The 21,458-nt window shown below is 35.4% G+C and overlaps 1 protein-coding gene across 11 annotated transcripts in view; it reads left to right on the forward strand.

Moving 5' to 3' along the window:
• Window positions 1-21,458, forward strand: part of LOC115219833 (tetratricopeptide repeat protein 31) — a 191,163-nt gene that overhangs the window by 54,894 nt on the left and 114,811 nt on the right. For 10 of the 11 annotated variants that reach the window (XR_003882370.2, XR_003882371.2, XR_005002108.1 and 7 more), the window contains exons 10-12: window positions 1,119-1,169; window positions 7,714-7,804; window positions 9,646-9,750. Coding sequence is in view for 6 of the 11 variants with exons in the window: in XM_036509486.1 (XP_036365379.1) it covers window positions 1,119-1,169; window positions 7,714-7,804; window positions 9,646-9,750 (247 nt within the window). In the remaining 5 variants the exon portion in view is untranslated. The remainder of the gene's footprint in view (window positions 1-1,118; window positions 1,170-7,713; window positions 7,805-9,645; window positions 9,751-21,458) is intronic. The other variant, XM_029790121.2, reaches the window with a different exon arrangement.

Consider the following 21,458-nt stretch of genomic DNA (forward strand, 5'->3'; position numbering starts at 1 on the left):
AACCATTTGCCACTCTTCTCTCACACCCTTATGAACTTATCCACCCATCTTTCCCAATCTTCTGTCCATATTCTCTCTTATATCTGCCTTCCTGTACTTGAGAGTACATTCTTATTTCTTTATTGCCCACAAGGGGCTAAACACAGAGAGGACAAACAAGGACAGACAAACGGATTAAGTCGATTACATTGACCCCAGTGCGTAACTGGTACTTATTTAATCGACCCCGAAAGGATGAAAGGCAAAGTCGACCTCGGCGGAATTTAAACTCAGAACGTAACGGCAGACGAAATACGGCTAAGCATTTCGCCCGGCATGCTAACGTTTCTGCCAGCTCGCCGCTTGAGAGTACATTCTGACATCTCATCACCCCATCTCATGTCTTTTTTTTCAGCTACTCATACCCACCCTTATACAATGCTAGATAGCTGGGTATCTCCTCTTTAGCAAGACACCCAAGCCTGTTCCTCTGTCATACTTTAGCCTCTCAACACCTAACATAAGGTCACTTCCCTCTTAGTTGAGGTGTCTTTTTCTTTGTCTTGTGAGTTACATGGCAACCTTGCTAGTGTCATGAAAAGAGCATGTAGTACATTCTGTAAAATGGTTTGCATCAGGAAGCTGCATTCAGCTATAGGAACCATGCCAAAACAAACGATGGAGCTTGATGCAGTCCTCTGGCTTACGGGATTCTTTTAAAGCATTCAACCCATGTCAACAAGAAAGACATTAAATGATGATGATAATGACACTCTTTGGAGGGAGCCTTATGAACTTTTTCATACATGCATGCACTTGTACATACATGTATGTGTACATGCATGTATGCACACACACACAAAAATACCATACTTCTGTGAAGATTCTATATTGCAAATTCCACTCATAAGATATTGTTATAGTTGCAGAGACTTGCCCAAGATTTCATACAATGCGATCAAAACCAGAACAGTGTGACTGCCAAGCAAACCCTTCAACTACACATCTTGCCCTTATGGAGAAAGTTTTTCTTACAATATCAGTTCTAAACTTTTAATTAAAGATACAATTTCTGTATTGCTCTGTTGACATTCTCATCATTTCATTTTGTTCAAACTCATCTACTTTTCTTTCTCCAGATTCTTCGGAAATCGTTCTTATTGCTATGAAAGAATACAGCAATATGACAAGTAAGTAAAACTAAATGTCAACATACACACACAAACCGTATTGAAATTAAACTTGTAAATTATCCTAGTTATATAATTCATGTTGATGTTTGTCATTAGAGGATATATATGGAGAATATTTCATCTCTGTATAGTGCAGCATGAACTACTCACAATGAAGAAGAGTGCAGATAAGAAAGAAAATAAGAGAAAAGAGGTGGATTGGGATGAAGTATAAAAGAAGTCAAAAGAGAAAGAGAGAATGAAGAAATTAGGAGGAAGCATGAGGAGAGAATACAGATATAAAAAAAAATGATAAGAATGTTGAGTGAAAGAACATGAGAATGAGTGACTTGAAAAAGGGAAGCAATAGAGAAGAGGTGGAAAGAGAAAGACTGCAAAAAGTGAAGAGGAAGCAGACGATTTGAAAATGATTTTTTCTTGATAGCTTTTTGATGCTTCCTATATTTAGTTTATTTTCATTTGGATAGCTTCCAAGAATTATTTATTCCTTCAACATATTGTAAATTCATTTACATTTACTTAGTAGTTCTCTTATCGCTATTTTGGTAAAAGCAGTAAAGTCTTTGGTATGTGAAGTGGGTAGAACATTTCCAGAGTTCGTTTCCAATATTTGCCAAAAGAATCAAAGCAATATTATCCAAGAGTAACCCACCATACCCAGCAGTCATCGATCTGGAAAAGGCTTCTGACAGTGTACCATATCTATTGTCTGGTGATCTTTAAGAAAGTCAGGTGTACATGAATGGCTTGTGGGAGACATGTACAGAGATGGTATGAGAAAGAAGAGGTTGTGAGCTGGCAGAAACGTTAGCACGCCGGGCGAAATGCTTAGCCGTATTTCGTCTGCCGTTATGTTCTGAGTTCAAATTCCGCCGAGGTCGACTTTGCCTTTCATCCTTTCGGGGTCGATAAATTAAGTACCAGTTACGCACTGGGGTCAATGTAATCGACTTGACCCGTTTGTCCCCTCTGTGTTTAGCCCCTTGTGGGTAGTAAAGAAATAGGTATGAGAAAGAAGAGAGTTCAGTGAGTTCAGCAAGGAATTTAGTATGGAAATAGGCCTGTATCAGCCCTCTTCTGTTTATTATAGGTTTCTAGGCCATAACAGAGGAGTTTAACTTCAGTTATCTGTGAGATAACCTGTATACTCATGACCTAGTTCTCATAGCTCAATCTATCAAACATTTTGAAAAGAAAATCCAAATGTGAAAGTAATGCCTTGAATCATGAACAAAGGTTGGGGCTTTACTGCCATATGGGAAGTGACCATGTTTCATAAGCAGAAAAGAACTTGGTAGGAATTCCATATGGTGAAACCAATGAAAACTGTGGGTGCTCAGGAGGTACAGAGGGACGACAGACAAGCTGGCAGAGAACGATTTGGTATGTGGCTAGTGTGCAAGAATAGTTAGCTGTTTGAGCATTCAAGAAATAAATTGTTTCAAATGTTCAGAAAGCTCTTTAGATGTAGTTGATTGCTGCTGTAAATATCCTGAAAGTATAATAGCCAGAGTAAGAATGGGGTGAAAAAGTTCAATGGAGCCATTATCTCTGTTGGCAGCAAAAGAATCTCTCTTAGAGTTAGTGGTAGATTCTATGACACCTATTTCTTTATTACCCACAAGGGGCTAAACATAGAGTGGACAAACAAGGACAGACATAGGTATTAAGTCGATTACATCGACTCCAGTGCGTAGCTGGTACTTAATTAATTGACCCCGAAAGGATAAAAGGCAAAGTTGACCTTGGCGGAATTTGAACTCACAACGTAACGGCAGACGAAATACCGCTAAGCATTGTGCCCGATGTGCTAACATTTCTGCCAGCTCGCCGCCTTACTATAGATTCTATGACACCTGTGACTGAAATGCAATGTTGTACGATGGCAAAACATGCATATGTGGAGGTTGGAAAGAAATGAGGCAAGCCTTGCTCTGCCAGATATGTAATACTAGTGTGTATGAATAGTGGAGTGCAAATGATATGAGAGGAAATTGGAAATGTGTCAGACACAAATGCAAGAGAGAAGGCTGTGATGTATGTGGAAGATGACAGTTAGGTAAAGGAACACCTACCTCAACAAGTGAAACGAACCTGCACAAGTGAAAGATATGGGAGGTAAAACACAGAGGAGACAAATAAGGACAGACAAATGGATTAAGTTGGTTATATCGACTCCAGTGCGTAACTGGTACTTATTTAATCGACCCCGACAGGATGAAAGGCAAAGTCGACTTCGGCGGAATTTGAACTCAGAACGTAGTGGTAGACGAAATACCGCTAAGCATTTCGCCCGGTGTGCTAACGTTTCTAACACCGATCCAGGAAAAATTATGATGAGTGGCTGTGACAAATAGTGTGGTTCTGTTTGAAGAAGACCTGTCTAACCATTGCAAATATAGAAAAATGAACTAAATTTGTTTTTGTTATTTCTGCATTAAACATAGTGGTTTCAATTCTTGGCACAAGGCCAGCAGTTTTAGGGAAAGGGGCTAAGTTGGTTACATTGACCCAGTGCTGAACTGGTACTTATTTTATTAACCCCAGAAGGGATGAAAAGTAAAGTTGACCTCATAAAGACGAACGAAATGCTTCTAAGCATTTTACCTGGCATGCTAACAATTCTGCCAGCTTGCTGCTTTCTTCCATTAAATATATTAACACTAATTTAGCCAATAAGTTGGTCAACCAGTTAGTCTTCAAGCAATGAATTACTCTTTTGTGAATAAGTTAGTCATCATCTATAAGTAAGTCAATGACTTGGTCTTCAAACAAAGAGTTATACCTCAACTATTAAGTTAGTCTTCTACTACTAAGTTGGTGTTCAATCAATAAGTTAATCTTCATCCTATAATTTAATTTTCAACTTTTCATGTAATAATTTAGTGTTCAACTACTTTAGTCTTTAACCAGTAATTTAGTTTTTAACTAATAGATTAGTCTTCAAATAATGAATTATTTTTCAACTAAGACAGTAGCACTCAACTAATTATATTAGAGTGTTGTTAAATTAGTGCTGTTATATTCGACTGCTCATTAGAGCAGAGTGTTCTTAGTATGTCATTAACGAAACTGGGATGTTTATTGTTATTTTGGAATTTGGTGTTTGGCAGTATGTGTAGAATATTGGATGGTAATTTGGCATCCATAATATTTTCTTTACCATTCTCCCCACTCCATATTTTCTGCTGCTTGCTTGCTTGCTTCATGCTCTTGCTTAATGAGGTTGGGGTCATCCCAGGTTAGTGGTCCCAGAGATGCCATCATGCATAAAGCTGACCAGGTTCACCACTGCTCTCCATCATTGGTGGTTCTGTGCCAACCCCTCTGCATCTTCTTAGGTGATGTTGAGCCTCTGGAGACCTTCCCCAATCGCATCCAGCCATCTAGCGTGGGGCCTGCCACAAGGCCTCTTCCAGCCTGCAGTTGCTGCATTGAATGAAAGTAAAGGACGATCTAGTGAGAGATGGAGGATGTGTCCTTACCAGTGCATGTGACAGACAGCTATGAGGTAGGAGGCTGATGTATCCAGTTACGCAGTTCTTTGCTATCAAAACTGTCAATCCTCTTTGCCAAGATCCTTGAGAAGGGTCATGTTTCTGTTCCATGGAGAAGAACGGAGTGGGCTAATGCATTGTAGACGCATTTTTGTATCTTTTTGGTTTGAACTGCAGTTTTTTCTAGCGGTGTCATATGAAATTGTCACCCATAATTATGACCCTAGTATCGATTTATTGCATTTCAATCTCTTTTAGGGTTAGGGGTGGGGGGGAAGGGTATCTTTTTTTCTTCACAAATGTAAATAAACCCAATCTGTTTCTTAAACGAGGGACATATTCATACGGCACAGAATGTTTTTGTTTTACCTCAATAGACGTCATTGATTGGTTGAAATTGCAGAAATTGAAGAAAAAAACAACAAATATCTTACAAACTAGAATTTTCTCAATAAAGCCAAGAGAAAAGATGTGTTATAAACACATTTTACCAGTATATGAAGTTTAAAATTTTTTAGTTACCTAGAAATTATGTTAAAAACTGCTGTTCAAACAGAAAAGATCCGCATTTTCTACTGATTATGACACTATTTCTGTGATACTTTTCGCTTCTTTCTTATAGTAATGATACAGTTTTCTTCCATTTTTATGTCTGATTAACTCTTTATCTGTCTTCCCCCAATCTACCTTTGAAAAAGACAGGTTGGTCATGGCTGGTATACTTCCTTGCTGTTGTTTTGATAAATATCTGACTCCATAAAAATCAGATGAAGTTGGAAAATTTGAAAGTAAAACCTCTGATTCTGTTAAAATACAGTATAGTTACACTTAAAATGCTTTCATTTTCATTACTAATTATAGACGGAAAATTTTAAAAAGAAAAGCTCTGGTTCCATAAAAAAGTGGGGATAATCATAGTTGGAATACTTTCATTCTACCTCAAGAAGCTTCTGTATCTGTATGCACAGGCCTAGGGAAGGTTTTTTTTTTATGGAAGACTTGCAGTTGCCATGCACTCAAGTTTCCTCTCTCTGTGTCACCAATGTTGTCCAACAGAAAGGCCACTGTTTTACAGCTGATACAACTTGGCACTGCTGTTGTCTCAGGTAATGCTGTAAGCATATTGTCTGAAGCTTTGACAGTCTCATTAATCAATGGACCTTGATTAACCCTTTTGATACCAACCCGGCTGAAACTGGCTCTGGCTCTGAGTACAAACGTGTTGTTTTCATAAGTTTTGAATTAAAATCTTCCACCAAACCTTAGCCACAATTTACATTCCTAACACTAGTTGAATGATAACTAAGTTATTTTACTAAACTCTTTGTTATATTTAAAGTAATTGAAAGAAACACAGAGCATCTCAATAGAAATACAGTAATGAAAGGGTTAATAGTTTTTTACTGACTCTATAAGGATGAAATTCAAAGTTGGCCTCAGCAGGATTTGAACACCAAATGTACAGAGTTGGAACAAATACCACAAGATATTCTATTCAATACTGTAACAATTCTATTCTATTCAATACTCTAACTGCCAATTCACTTCTACCTTATCTAATTCATAATAAAGTAATGTTTAATAAGGTTTAATTAATGCTGACCTGATACTTGAAAATTACATAGGTGCAGGAGTGGCTGTGTGGTAAGTAGCTTGTTTATCAACCACATGGTTCCGGGTTCAGTCCCACTGTGTGATACCTTGGGCAAGTGTCTTCTACTATAGCCTTGGGCCGACCAAAGCCTTGTGAGTGGATTTGGTAGACGGAAACTGAAAGAATCCCGTCGTATATATGTAAATATATATATATATGCGTGTTTGTGTTTGTCCCCCTAGCATTGTTTGACAACCAATGCTGGTGTGTTTATGTCCCCGTAACTTAGCGGTTTGGCAAAAGAGACTGATAGAATAAGTACTGGGCTTACAAAAAAATAAGTCCCAGGGATGCTTTTCCTAATGCCAACCACTCCGTGAGTGTAGTGGGTGCTTTTTACGTGCCACCGGCACAGGTGCCAGACGAGGCTGGCAAATGGCCACGATTGGATGGTGCTTTTTACATGCCACCGGCACGGGGGGTCAGGCGAGGCTGGCAAATGGCCACGATCAGATGGTGCTTTTTACGTGCCACCAGTTCGGGGGCCAGGCGAGGCTACCAAATGGCCACGATTGGATGGTGCCCTTTATGTGCCACCGGCACGAGGCCAGTCGGGGTGGCGCTGGCAACGGCCACGTTCGGATGGTTTTCTTACGTACCACCAGCACTGGTATCACAGCTGCAGTTTCCATTGATGTTGATCGATTTTGATTTTGATTTTCACTTGCCTTCCAAAAAGGAAAGATATGCATAAGTGGACTGGCTACATCCCAGGTAGAGGCCATGGGTTTTGGTCTCACTTGTCCTGCCGGGTCTTCTCACGCATAGCTTACTTCAATAAATTCCCCAGCCAGATATAGGTTCAAAGAAGTATTAAGCATGGACGTTGAATGTAGAAGACTTGTGAAGGTATGTATTACTAGATGTATAATTTTAGTGTGTATATACAATGCAGCACAAATGAGCTAAGAAAAAACTTGCTATAAAATGAATCTCAAGATGTGTGATTGCATGAGGGATGACTGGTGGTTTGAGTAAAGAAGTGCCTAGCAGTCTAAATTGAAGGAACTTGTGGAAGAGAAAGATCAAGGAAGACACAAAATGAAATTGTGAAGGCTGATATCCAGAGGCTGAACCTTGTAGAAGCATTATCAATGAACTGCAACAAATAGTGAGTCTGTGCTGTAGAAATTAATCCAACCATGCAAGCAGTGGAAAATGGACATAAAATAATGATAATTATTTTGGAATGTTAGAAAAGTTTCTGAAAATATCTTAGATTCTATCAGGTAACAAATACTATTATATGAAACAACTGTTAATGAATGATAACAGTACGGCTAAGATATTTGGATCTTTTTGGTTTGAAACCGAAAAGACCCAGATAGTTTTTCCTTTCATCTATTTTATCTTATTATTTTCTAATGCTTTTTTTTTTTTTAATTTCTAGAGCCTTAAAAGATGCTGAAAAGTCCATATCAATATCTTCAAACTGGCCAAAGGGATTCTTTAGAAAGGGTCGAGCTTTGGCTGGACAAAAAGTGAGCATTATTTCTTGTTTCACCTTTATGGTGAGTGCATAATTGTGTGTGTGCGTCTGTGTGTGTGTGTGCATGCATGTTTGACAAGCACTCACATGAGAGTTGTTAAAGATGATACAAATCTGAATCTTCATATAAAAAGCACACCTATACCGAAAGGATGAAAGGCAAAGTTGACCTCGGCGGAATTTGAACTCACAATGTAGCGGCAGACGAAATACTGCTAAGCATTTCGCCCGGCGTGCTAACGATTCTGCCAACTCGTATACCATGAAGCAAAAAAGGATTTTCAGTATAGAATCTGTTCATCCTGCATTTCATTGCATTACCTGCAAGCTTGTATTTACATCAAGAGTTACATTCTTAACTTAATGTTTCATAACATTTCTCTGATAAGGTCATCTCCATCGATGCAGGAATGTTTGCAGATAAGGTGTTGGGTTTGCAATCATGTTGGTTCTTCATTTAATCCTGTTGAGTGGTGATTTAGGCAGATATCTTTTGCTATAGCCTTGTTTCTGTCTAAATTGTGAATGAAACTGGGTACATGGAAACTGTGCTGAAACCAACTATACCGGTTCTTGGGTGGCAGACTTAAGCTATCACCCAGTTAACACTGTTTATCTTTTGCAAAGCTAGTGTTTTGTGAATCAATATTTTTCCTGATGCCAACCCTTTTCCTCATCTGACGTATAAGGAGAAACGTAATCCCCCTAGACTGTGAGCATGTGGCAGTTATATCTAAATGTGAGATGTGCATGGAGGGAGCTGCAGATAGAGAAAATACTCTGCTGGATCAAAATAATAACTAAATGTCAGAAATAATAAAACTAAAAAAAAGATTAAATATTAAATACGTGTATGTATGTGCAGTATATTGTGTGTGAAAGCATGTGTATAGGTCAGTTAACATAGACGTGGGCACCATAGAGCTCCTGTTTTCTGGTTAAGAATTCAAAGTATTTCTCTGAAAGAATAAAAGAGCTTGTAGGATTCTGGAAATTACAGATTTGGGTAAAATACTAAACGAGAAATAAAATCAAACAAGTGTCTGCAAATGAGAAATATTTGGTATAAGTGATAAATAAGACAAAGTATTAAATAGAATTAAAGAGTATGAGAGAGAGCAAGAGTAGAGAGATTAAGATACATCGGTAATTATAGTCATTAGAATTGATAGTAGTGTACTGTAATATATTGATATGTTTTGATATATCTGTTAATACATATGTTATCCATAAACACATCTGTTGTAACTTGCTATGTGCTCCTTTTTATCAACTCTTTTGTCATGAGTACCACCTTTATAAATATCATAGAGGATATTTTGTCTTATGAAGAAAGGCTGAAGACGCTCGACCTTTATTCTCTCGAAAAACGCCACCACCATGCTGATCTCATTCTTGCTCACAACATCATAAGCGGAAAGTGTAACCTCTCGAAACAGCTGTTCTTCACTCCTGCTCCAGAGCGTGGGCCGTGGGGTCACTCCTAAAAGCTCTATCTACGACGATTTCATCTCGAACGAAGGAGAGGGGCTTTCTCCGTCCGGGTTGCGGATCCGTGGAATAAGCTGCTGGACGAGATAGTGAAGATGCCGACGCCAGCTTGGTTCAAGTCTCTCTTGACCAGAAATGGCCTGAACTCTTTGCATGAACACCCTCCCTGTACATAACCCCCTGTCTCCCTACATGGCCTTGCTTTTGCTTTTTGAGCCAATAAAAATTGAATTGCAAAAAAATTAAATTGAATATAAGAAAACTCTGATTGCTAACGTATATTGTTTGCTGAAATAATATATGTCAAGCGTTTTAGAATTCTGATATATTATATTATTGTAGCAATATTCCAAAGCTGAAGAAGCATTTCTACAAGTGATACAATTAGATATAAATTGTGAAGATGCAAGGCAGGAGTTACTGAAAGTACAAATGCATCAGCTTACTGTAAGTTTGAATTTAGTTTTAATATTCTTTGTATTTCTATATTATTTTGTGAGATAATTAATGCAACTATACTGTGCGACTTCATTTGAAATACAACAATAAATATATTATAGTATACGAGCCATCTCAGTATGGCTAACCACTAAGGGTGGGTGTTACTGTAGCTTTTAGCCCCAGATCATCGTCTCCAGCTGGCTTTAGGCCCACTTTCTGTGCCCTTATGATATTTGCAAAGGGAGGTCACACTTTCTGTGCCTAAAGCCAGCTGGAGACGCTGTTCTCCTGGGGCTAAAAGCTACAGTAACACCCACCCTTAGTGGTTAGCCATATTGAGATGGCTAGTATACTTTACGTTGTCGAGCAGTTACTGTTTACATCTCGTTCAGAGATTTATTATTGCAATAAATATATTCGTTATTGTAAATTGTGATTGAATATTCTTCCCTGTTTTTACACACAGACATGCATATTTGTTAATTTAGTGCCCATTTTTCCAGGTTTAACATAGATTTGAGACAAGATTATATGGACAATTGTTCTTCCTGCCACCAATATTTGCTTGTTTTTGAGTAAAAAAATTTATATTCTAATGATCTGCAAACGCACAGATTGACCAGTCATAATCACTACTACTTTACTCAGTGACAAGTGTGGAATATCAACAGTCATGTGCATTTCCAAACATACCTCCTATAGCACCAGGCCAACCAAAGTCTTGTGAGTGCATTTGGCAGACAGAAACTGAAAGAAGCCTATCATAAGTGTGTGCGTGTATTTGTGTCCCCTTGTTTTAACAGTGCATGCTGCATCGTGTCACATGCAGTGTTGTTCATTTGCATTCTTCTGTGTAAACATAGCCAACCATTTTCCTGTTCCTGTTGCAACGACTAGGAGAACTATTATTTTGCTTGAAAACAGGTAAGGTTTAGTGACACAATTCTTATCTGTTTCCAGCTTATACGAAGAGCATCTGACCATAGAAAAACTGCCTCAGTGAATTACATCTTTTCCATGCAGAAATGGCAAAGTGAACATAAAAATGATGATGATATCATCATCATCATCATCATTTAGCGCCCGCTTTCCATGCTAGCATGGGTTGGACGGTTCAACTGGGGTCTGGGAAGCCAGAAGGCTGCACCAGGCCCAGTCTGATCTGGTAATGTTTCTACGGCTGGATGCCCTTCCTAACACCAACCACTCCGTGAGTGTAGTGGGTGCTTTTTATGTGCCACTGGCACAGGTGCGAGACAGGGCTGGCAAACGGCCACGGTCGGATGGTGCTTTTTATGTGCCACCAGCACGGAGGCCAGGCAAGGCTATATATATATATATATATATATAAAGAATTAATTAAAATATCATACTGCTTGTGCCCCAATATGAAGAACATTTTAACTCATAAAAATCACTAAGAGCCCACTCCAAGTTGTAACTGTCAAGACTCTGAAGCTTGCCCACTTGACCAGACATGTATGGTAAACTCTGTGATATATGAGGCATAAATAACAGCAACACTTCAAGATAAATCAATAGTAAAAGAATTGCGTGCATGTATGTGTGTGTGTAAGGCAGCGAGCTGGCAGAAACGTTAGCATGCCGGGCGAAATGCGTAGCCGTATTTCGTCTGCTGTTACGATCTGGGTTCAAATTCTGCCAAGGTCGACTTTGCCTTTCATCCTTTCGGGGGTCGATTAAATAAGTACCAGTTACGCACTGGGGGTCGATGTAATCGACTTAATCCGTTTGTTTGTCCTCTCTGTGTTTAGTCCTTTGTGTGCAGTAAAGAAATAGTATGTGTGTGTGTGTGCGTATGTATGTCAGTCAGTCATCATCATCATCATGTAAAATCCGTTGTCCATGCTGGCATAGGCTAGACTGTCTGACCAGGGCTGGTAAGCTGGAAGGCTGTACCAGACTCCTGTCTGATTTGGCATGGTTTCTATGGCTGGATGCCCTTCCTAATGTCAACCATGATTGCACGTGCAAGAACCACCTTGAAGAACCAAATAGTAAAATTTAACAAGAAACTATACATGCAGGTTCAAGGTGCAGCCATCAGTGTCAGTGTAGCTGGAGATATAGCTAGCCTCTTCATGACCTGGTGGGACAGGAATCTTAAACCATCCTTAGCAGAACAATCTACAACTCTTCTACACTACAGTGAGTATGTAGATGACATTAATATCATAGTTAAGACCAACACTAGTAATGGTAGTATAGAAACTGAGAGGAATATAATGGAGAGCATCCAGCGAGTAGCTAACTCCATCCACCAAAGTATCAGGGTAACTATAGATTACCCCACTAGGCACCCCAACAATAGACTCCCTGTCCTTGATACTGAACATTGATTAGAGACTGTGAACAGAGTCCACTCCTATTACATGAAACCCATAGCTTTGAAATATGTTGTTCACAAGAACTCAGCTTTGTCACACAACATGAAAATTAACATACTTAGGATAATGAACAACATGTCCCCGCTATGCAAACCCTATGAAACAAAGAAACATTTACAGAACTTCATGCACTGCATACAATTCTCTGGATATGATCAAAAAGATAGGGTTCGAGTATACAGGAGTGCTAGAAAGAAGTTAGATAACATTATATGAAATGATACCAGTGGTACCTGCTCTAGATATAGAAACAAAGAATGGAATAGAATACAAAGAGCTTGTGACAATGCAAGCAGAGTGAACACATGGTACAGAACTGACAAATATCAAGGAGTGATGTTTGTAGAGTCCACAGCCCATGGAGAACTATCTTGTAGATTTAGGAAAGCTCTGAAGGAGACCAAACTCAACATTAAGATTGTTGAAAAGCCAGAGAACTCCATCAGATCACAACTATGTAGGAGGTACCTCTTTGAGAATACCATATGCACCAATGATAACTGCATGGGACATAGGATTAGCTTTGGCATTAACTGTAGAACTAAAAATGTAGTTTTTTTAGCATAAGATGCATAGAAGGTGCTTGTGAAGACAAGAACATTACATACATAGGGGAGACATCTAGGAGCATTGCGGAACGATTAAATGAACATTTGAGACAATATAATGACAAAAAACAGTCCTCCATACTCTGCCAACATGCCAAGGACCAACATAGAGGCAACTTTGGTCAACTTAACATCCACATTTTATACAAGCACCCAAAGGACCCAATACTCAGACAAATACAGGAGTATGTCCTCATGAATGAAATGTCCCCAGTACTAAATAGGAAATATACGTAGTAGATTGGAAGGTGCCTTCCTATTATAAAAATAAAAATATAAAAGAAAGTTTTTGACCAGTTTATAACTACATAACTTCAAATATAATTTAAAATATAATTTGATTTTGTATTATGAACTATATTTGGATTACCAGATAATATAATGAATTTTATACAAAAGTATTATGATGGCTACAGAGGAATTACTAAGAAGACATATGAATTTCAAGATTCTCATACCAAAGTATATATAAATTTCACATTTCTAAACTAACTGTATGAACTATATTTGGAATACAAGATAATATAATGGATTTTACGTATGAATATTATGGATTATTGCAGAAGAATAACCAAGGAAGTATATATGGATTTAAAGACTCTCATCAAAAGTAGTAATTCTTAAATTTTAACTTATATTTCAAACAAACACCATTTTACAGTTTTACTTCAAATTTAAAAGAAAAAAACTATCATTCGATATGTTTTATAAAATTCATATTTTATATCTCTGAAGAGCAGAAGCGTTGTCTATAAATGCTTATCAAGATAGGATTTCATTATAGGGACAACTCTTCTGTGAAACGATCATAAGATGCTTAATTCATAACTTTTAATGTCTCATATATATTTATACATTGTGTTTATACTTATACATATTTGCATGTATTTTTATATATATTTATATTTATTTATTTATGGATTTTTAATACAACTATTTTTGCATGGGTATATCTTTATGAGGAGTTTTAGTATTGGTTTCCTTATATTAATAATAATAATATATTATTAAAAAATATATATGTATATATCGCTCATATTAAATATATAAATACTTTAATAGTATTAATACTTTGATACAATTGAGCACTCATTATAAATTCAGTATATAATATTCTCATTGAATATATTTAACTAAAGATTTATATTAATATATATATGTATGCATGTATAGATATGTATGTATGTGTGTACATATCATCATTGTTTAACCTCCTCTTTCCATGGGTTGGATGGTTTGACTGAGGACTGGCAAGCCAGGAGACTGCGCCAGGCTTCAGTCCAATCTGGCAAGGTTTCTACAATTGGATACCCTTCCTGACACCAACCACTCTGAGAATGTAGTAGGTGCTTTTTATATGCCACTGGCATGGGGCAAGTCAGGCAGTACTGGCATCAGTCACAGCTACAATTCCATCTAGCTTGCTGGATCCCCTCAAGTATGATGTATATATATATATAAATTAGAAAAACACCTTTTATCAATTCAAAATTAAATTACACCATCTAGAAAATTACATATAATAGAAAGATTAAATATATGATAAAAAATATAATGATGATTAAATAATGTGCAAAATAATAAATAAAACGTAAATATTTGGTAGAATAACGACACGTGTTTCGTGGCTATATTTAAGAAATGATTATAGTAAAAATATTAGTAGTAGTAATAAAATCACTTCATTATAAATATAGCCACTCATCAGGTTAAAGACAACTACAATAATAAAATAATTAATTAATAAATATACGTAAATAATCTTTTAAAAAATAAATATATTCTTTAAAATATATATATATATATATATCACGTGACCGACCAGACCATCAGATGTTGTTACACATCACTGGTCACAATGCGTTTGCATTGTTTTAGGTTTCGAATGACGCCACCCCGTGAAAACTAAATACAACACTTTAAACTATGTACATTAAATCAAATTATTAATTAATATATTTATTTAATAAACATCCAGATAAAGTCTAATACCCATTAAGCAATTAATGCTAAAAACCTTAATATTAATTAATATATACAATGCTAGTACAAGCCATAAATACTGGAATCAAAAACAAGAAATGGTTCAAATATTGACACACCTATTGTATAAACTAACTATATAATTAATATATATGTAGTATCTATAGATTTCATATATCACTCAATAATATAGTTGACCAAAATATCACTAAAAATAGGTCTTAGTGTTTATGAAAATTAAGCACGTGAAGACTTAGTGTAAAGAAATAGAATAAATTATCAATGGAAATGGCGAAAACTATTTACTAATGAAAAGTACGAAAAACATCTAAGCCTCATGAATTAAAGAAAGGTGCAAAAATGGTAGAACAAATAAGACATTCAACTACAACTGACAGTCCACTACCAATCCAGTTAATAACAATAATAATAATAACAACAATCAAACCCAATATAATACAAAATTCAAACAATATTGATAAATAAACAATGTTACTAAGCTTGTTGATTAAAATAATGTAACTGAATTTTAAATGCATGAAAATAGATCTTAGCATCTTAATTAATATACCCAATGCTAGTACAAGTCACAAATACTGGAATCAAAAACAGGAAATGGTTCAAATATGCACAAACCCATTATATAAACTAACTATATTATTAATATGTATGTAGCATCTATAGATTTAATATTTCACTCAGTAATATAGTTGACCAAAATATTAATTAATATAAAAACTAATATACTTAAATGTAATACTACGTGATAAAAATACCACCTAATTATTAAATAATGTATATTCTAACAAAACTAATTCTCAAATTAAATTATATGTAATACGTTAAATCCCTTTATAAAAATAATACTAAATCATATTAAATAAATAGATATCATAACAAATAACGATCGTAACTAATAACTATCAAGAAACCATAAATAAAAATAATAATATTTCGACAACAACAACAACAACAACAATAATAACAACAATAATAATAATAATCATCAAACCCAAAACAATTCAAAATCCAAATAATATAGATAAGCAAAAAACGTTACTTAGCTTGTCGATGGAAAAAATATAACTGAATTTTAAACGTAAAAAAATATATAGGTCTTAGTGTTTAGAAAAATTAAACGCGTGAAGACTTTGTGTAAACAAATAGAATAAATTATCAATGAAAATGGCGAAAACTATTTATCAATGAAAAATACGAAAAACATCTAAGCCTCATGAACTAAAGAAAGGTGAGAAAAAAAAGTACAACAAATGAACAATCTACTATGAAGACACTCGACTACAATTGACAGTCCACTATTAATTAATTCAATAACAATAACAACAACAACAATCAATCCCAATACAATACAAAATCCAAACATTGTTGATAAACAAACAACGTTACTTAGCTTGTTGGGAATATAATATAACCGCATGCATATATATATACATATGTATACATACAAAATATGGGGGTTTAGTTCACAGGTTATCTAGATGACTAGGCACACTAGGTAAGTGCTGTAACAGATTACTAGGACTCCAAGGTAATGGCCAAGATGGTAGTTATGAAGCCATTGCAGATTTCCGATATAGTGGATCTATAATGGTTAAAGAGGATAACAAACGTTAAGGCAAAAAAAATTCAGTCTTACAGCTGTCTCTGGGATATCCCAGAGTATGGGATATTCTGCACAAAGTGCAGGCAATCATAGCTTCCAGAATCCAATTGAACAACTTTGTCTCACACAAAAAACTTTCAATGTCACAAAAAACTGGGTGTACAACTATCTCTGATTATAAAGGTTTGCTAAGGTTTAGCCAATTTGTTAGAATTTCACTGTTTGGCTATTAACACCTAACTTCCCCATTTTAACAATGGACTTCATCCCAACCTTACAGTGCAGCATGCAAAACTGTGTTTACCTGATATGATAAAACGTTTTTATCGTTTTTATAATTTCCTAACTATATGCATGCATGTATGGGCATGTGTGTATATATATTATGTATGTATGTATATATGTATATATCTATGTAAAATACAAAAAAAGGTATTTGAATTTAACCATTGTCTATGAAAATAGTGGCAAATATATGTGTAGATGGATAAGCATATGTATGTGTATACTTTAAGATTTTATGTATATATGTGTGTGTATACATGTTTATATGATTGTGTGTGCTTGTACATATGTACATGTAGGTTTATAATTACATGTATGTATCTAAGACATTGTATCCATTCACTTTTAGATGCTGGTGAGAGGGACATAAGACCTGGCAACTAAAATGAGATTACAGCCATGTATGTCCAGCCCTGTTAAGAATACACCTGATGTGTTGGGCAATATGATATGCTTGAGAAGACCTGTTGAGTCTATTATAACCAATGTCGTATTATAACCATGCCGGTAGTACATAAAAAGCACCATCCGAACGTGGTCGATGCCAGGTCCACTTGACTGGCTCCCATGTTGGTGGCACATAAAAAGCACCAACCGAATGTGTCCGATGCCAGTACCCCCAGACTGGCTCCTGTGCCGGTGGCACATAAAAAGCACCATCCAAACATGATTGTTGCCAGGCTTGCCTGATTGGTTCTTGTGCTGGTGGCATCTAAAAAGCACCCACTACACTCTCGGAGTAGTTGGCATTAGGAAGGGCCTCCAGCTGTAGAAACATTGCCAGATCAGATTGGAGCGTGGTGTAGCCACTGGCTCTCCAGGCCTCAGTCAACTGTCCAACCAATGCCACCATGGAAAACGGATGTTAAATGATAATGATGATGTATGTATCAAAATAAGCAGCAGGGTATCAAGTAGTGATGCAGTATGACTGTTTCAAGTGGCTCCATTTAATTGAACAATGCAATCATTACATCAATTTAAATGCTGTGCTATCTTCAGCTGCATGAAAAATATATGGGGTTTCAACAGGTAGGATACATTAATATAATTTTTCTTAAATATTTTAACAGAGTAAGAAGATGGAAGAAATTCATGTTGTGGCTATTGTAGCAAAATGGCTAATAAAAAACAGACTGCAATTCCTTAAAATAACATGGAGCATAGTGGGATCATAGGGTTGTAATTCTGTTCCAATTTATTTATCTCTTTATCATCTACTGAAATCTGAGATTAGAAGACTGTGTATAGTTAGAATAAAGAACAAGAGTGATTTGACAGCCCATGGCTGGCTGTTGTTCATAAATATCATAGGTATCCCTCTTCCACCAAGAGAAAAAGAAACAAAACTTTAGGAAGAGTCAATTAGATAGAAGTAACTGTCTTTAAAAAAGAGGTAGGGTAGGGATAGACTTTAAATCATGATGTTAATTACCAGTTAAGGGGCAAGACACTAAGAAAAACTTAAGATGCAGATACAGGGAAAATATTATTAGGGGCACAAATGGGGGAACATTTAAAAGCAATATTGTTATGTTGCATAAAATTCAAGAACTCCAGAACGTGATATAACCAAAATAGCTAAAATGTATGTATGTATCAATTATGAACATCCAGAAGGAAGATTACTATTATGTAGAATCAGTTTAATGCCTCTTCTTTACTTAATAAATTAATTATTAGGTGATTTCTATAAAGACTGCTCAAGCCAAGGAATCAGAAGCGGGATAATAAGATAATGGTAATACACAGACATAATTAATTATAAGGCATAAAATATAAATATACTCAAAAATAAGTACTGATATAAGTAGGTGTAAAGTGTAAAAATAATGCATACAGATACATATACAATGAGGTTTATATATATATATATATCATCATAGATATAGGGTAAAAAATTATTAATTTATAATTAATAAATTTCACCAAGTAGTTTCAGTATGGAAAAGAACCATATTCAGTAAAAACTTATACAAGAAGTTTTATATATAATTCTAACAATAATTAAGGGTTTAGCAACAAGTTGCTTAACAACATACCGAAAAATTTAGAAATAGCAGCCAAAAGACCGTTATTTCTATTCGCTACAAAATATGACTCCACAGATAACACTATCTGTAACTCACAGATAACACTATCTGTAACTCCACAGATAACACTATCTGTAACAGGCAAAAAGAAGGAAAATAATGAAATCAAACAGTCTTTGGTTAATTATGGACGCGTTTCTTGATTAGAATTACAAAAATTCATTTCCTTTGTCAACATAATATTCTGAGAATTAAAAATTTGAAAATGCTAGAAAACTTACCCATTGCATTTCCGACCAAGCGCCATCAGAACATCACACAAGGCAGTTAGCATATCCGAATTTATATAGACGAGTGAAATTCATATTTCCCCCCAATTTTTACCATGTGCGTCATGAGACAGTACTGCAGAAAATAGGTCTGCAGTTTTTTATTATCTGGGAGTAAAATAATCATTATAGATATAGGGTAAAAAATTTTCAATTTATAATTAATAAATTTCACCAAGTAGTTTCAGTATGGAGAAGAACCATATTCGGTAAAAACTTATACAAGAAGTTTTTTATATAATTATAACAATAATTAAGGGTTTAGCAACAAGTTGCTTAACCACATACTGAAAATTTAGAAATAGCAGCCAAAAGACCGTTATTTCTATTTAGTTATATCGGATACGACACCAAAATTAATTCCCACCATCAAAGTTTAAATATGATAACTGTAATATTGTTAGTTTCGAAAATACTTAAATGTGCAGGTGATGCTATGCATGCATGATACCCTTAGGTCTAATCTATTATTAATCAGGTGGTCCTTGTCCCTGTACTTAAAAATTTCATAAATTTCCATAGAGCAAAGCTCATACCCATGTAAACTATCTTTGTAAGGCTGTGCCCTTCATATTATGTCCCATTTAAGGCTAAATCCAGTCCCGCTTTCTTTAAGTTCCCAGATAAAGGCGTACTATTAGCGTTATGTCAAATTCTGAATGATGAAAAATAGTTATTTATATGTTTTTTCACATTTATCTTACATCCAATATATAGAAAGTTGCTGGCTTCAGTCACAATTGTACATCTATAAAATACATTTTGCATTAAACATCGACCTAATAACAGACAGTGGGATTTAACTCTACAGTTGCAACCGGGAGCATTACTACTATTAATATTATTGATATTCCTATCATTGTTATTATTATTATCAGTATTATTATTATTATTATTATTATTATTACTACTACTACTTCTATAATTATTATCAGCATTTTTATTACCGTTATTATTTATACTCCCTTCAATTATAGTATTATTTAAATTCCTTTCAGCATCATCGGGTATTGCATGAGTAATCCCTGTGCTAGTATAAACATCAGAGTCACAGTTTGTATTATACATATTAGATGTGTTAATTCTGTTGTTCCTAATTCCTACGTTTCCATTATTATTATCATCATTGTAGGGGTTTGAGTCAGTATAGACAATACTAATATTATTATTAATTTCTCTTGCTAATTTTATATTGTTTCTATTAAACCTGGCTATGATGGTACCTATATTGGGGAGGGTAGAATAGGAAAATCTAATTGTATTACCGGAAAATATTCTATTATATCTATGGGATGCAGGGAAGCTTTTATCTAAAATTGCCATAAATTTCTTCTTTATGCTGGTGGATATAGCACAGTTGAAGGGAGCATTATACCAGACTATATTACTCTTTCCAGACCTCTTAGGTATATGAGGGTGGAATCTATCTACTCTTCTACTGCCTTCTAAGCTCACGACTTGATTATTAGGTATGGCTTTACTATTGGTATTTATCTTATAATTAGAGGGTGGTATAATCCGCTCAATTGTCTCATTACAATTATTATATAAACTATTAGTCTTACTGGTTTTAGAATCTAATTTCCTATTGTTACTTATCTTATTTTTTGAATTAATAGGTTTGTTGGATGCTTTCACAGTAGGTCTGTTTTCCTGACCAGGTAGGCTTTTATTCTCACTCACACTTAAATTCTCATTATTTATATTATTAGTAGGTGTTATACCTTCTGGATTAAGAAAAGTAATCTCCTGGTTATATCCTGTCTTAGACAGAGCAAGGTTGTAGTGGTGGGAGTGAGTATTAAAAATAATCTTTATTAGCTGATAATTTTGTAATTCTTTTAGAAATACTTTTGGCTACTGATTTTAATATATTAGGTGATTTGAGGATTTATTCACATACCTCACAACTTCACCCAGTTTCCTATAGGTGTAGTACACTCCTGAGTTAATGTCCAAAGTAATGTCCAAGAAATTAGCCACCTTTTTGAGTCCTAAGTTGAAACTTTTGAAGAATTTTCTAATCTTTTTCCTCATTCTTTCTATGACTGATTTATTGTTGCTAGGGACAATGAATATAGCATCATCTCTATATAGACCTGCCTGCAATTCAGGGATTTCACTATTAAGGCACATTAAGAGATACCCACCAACTAGATCAGTAATTTCAGCCAAGTCACTCGAGCCCAAAGCAATATTGAAATTATCAGAGGTGTCGGACCTCATCCATAGCTTACCCTCAAATTCTATGATGGTTTTTCTAGCTAAAAGAATGTCAGTTTTATCCTTAGTTATGAGAGAGAAGTTTTTTGCGGAAATTAGGGATTTGTTAGCATTGGTCTGTTTAATAGCAGCCAACATCTTGTTTGAAGTATTCTCTTACTAAACCTCATGACATTGCTTCAAATAAATCTTGATTTATGAATATGCCATTTAGAATGTCT

The sequence above is a fragment of the Octopus sinensis genome, linkage group LG15 (assembly GCF_006345805.1).
Source record: "Octopus sinensis linkage group LG15, ASM634580v1, whole genome shotgun sequence".
Lineage (NCBI taxonomy): Eukaryota > Metazoa > Mollusca > Cephalopoda > Octopoda > Octopodidae > Octopus > Octopus sinensis.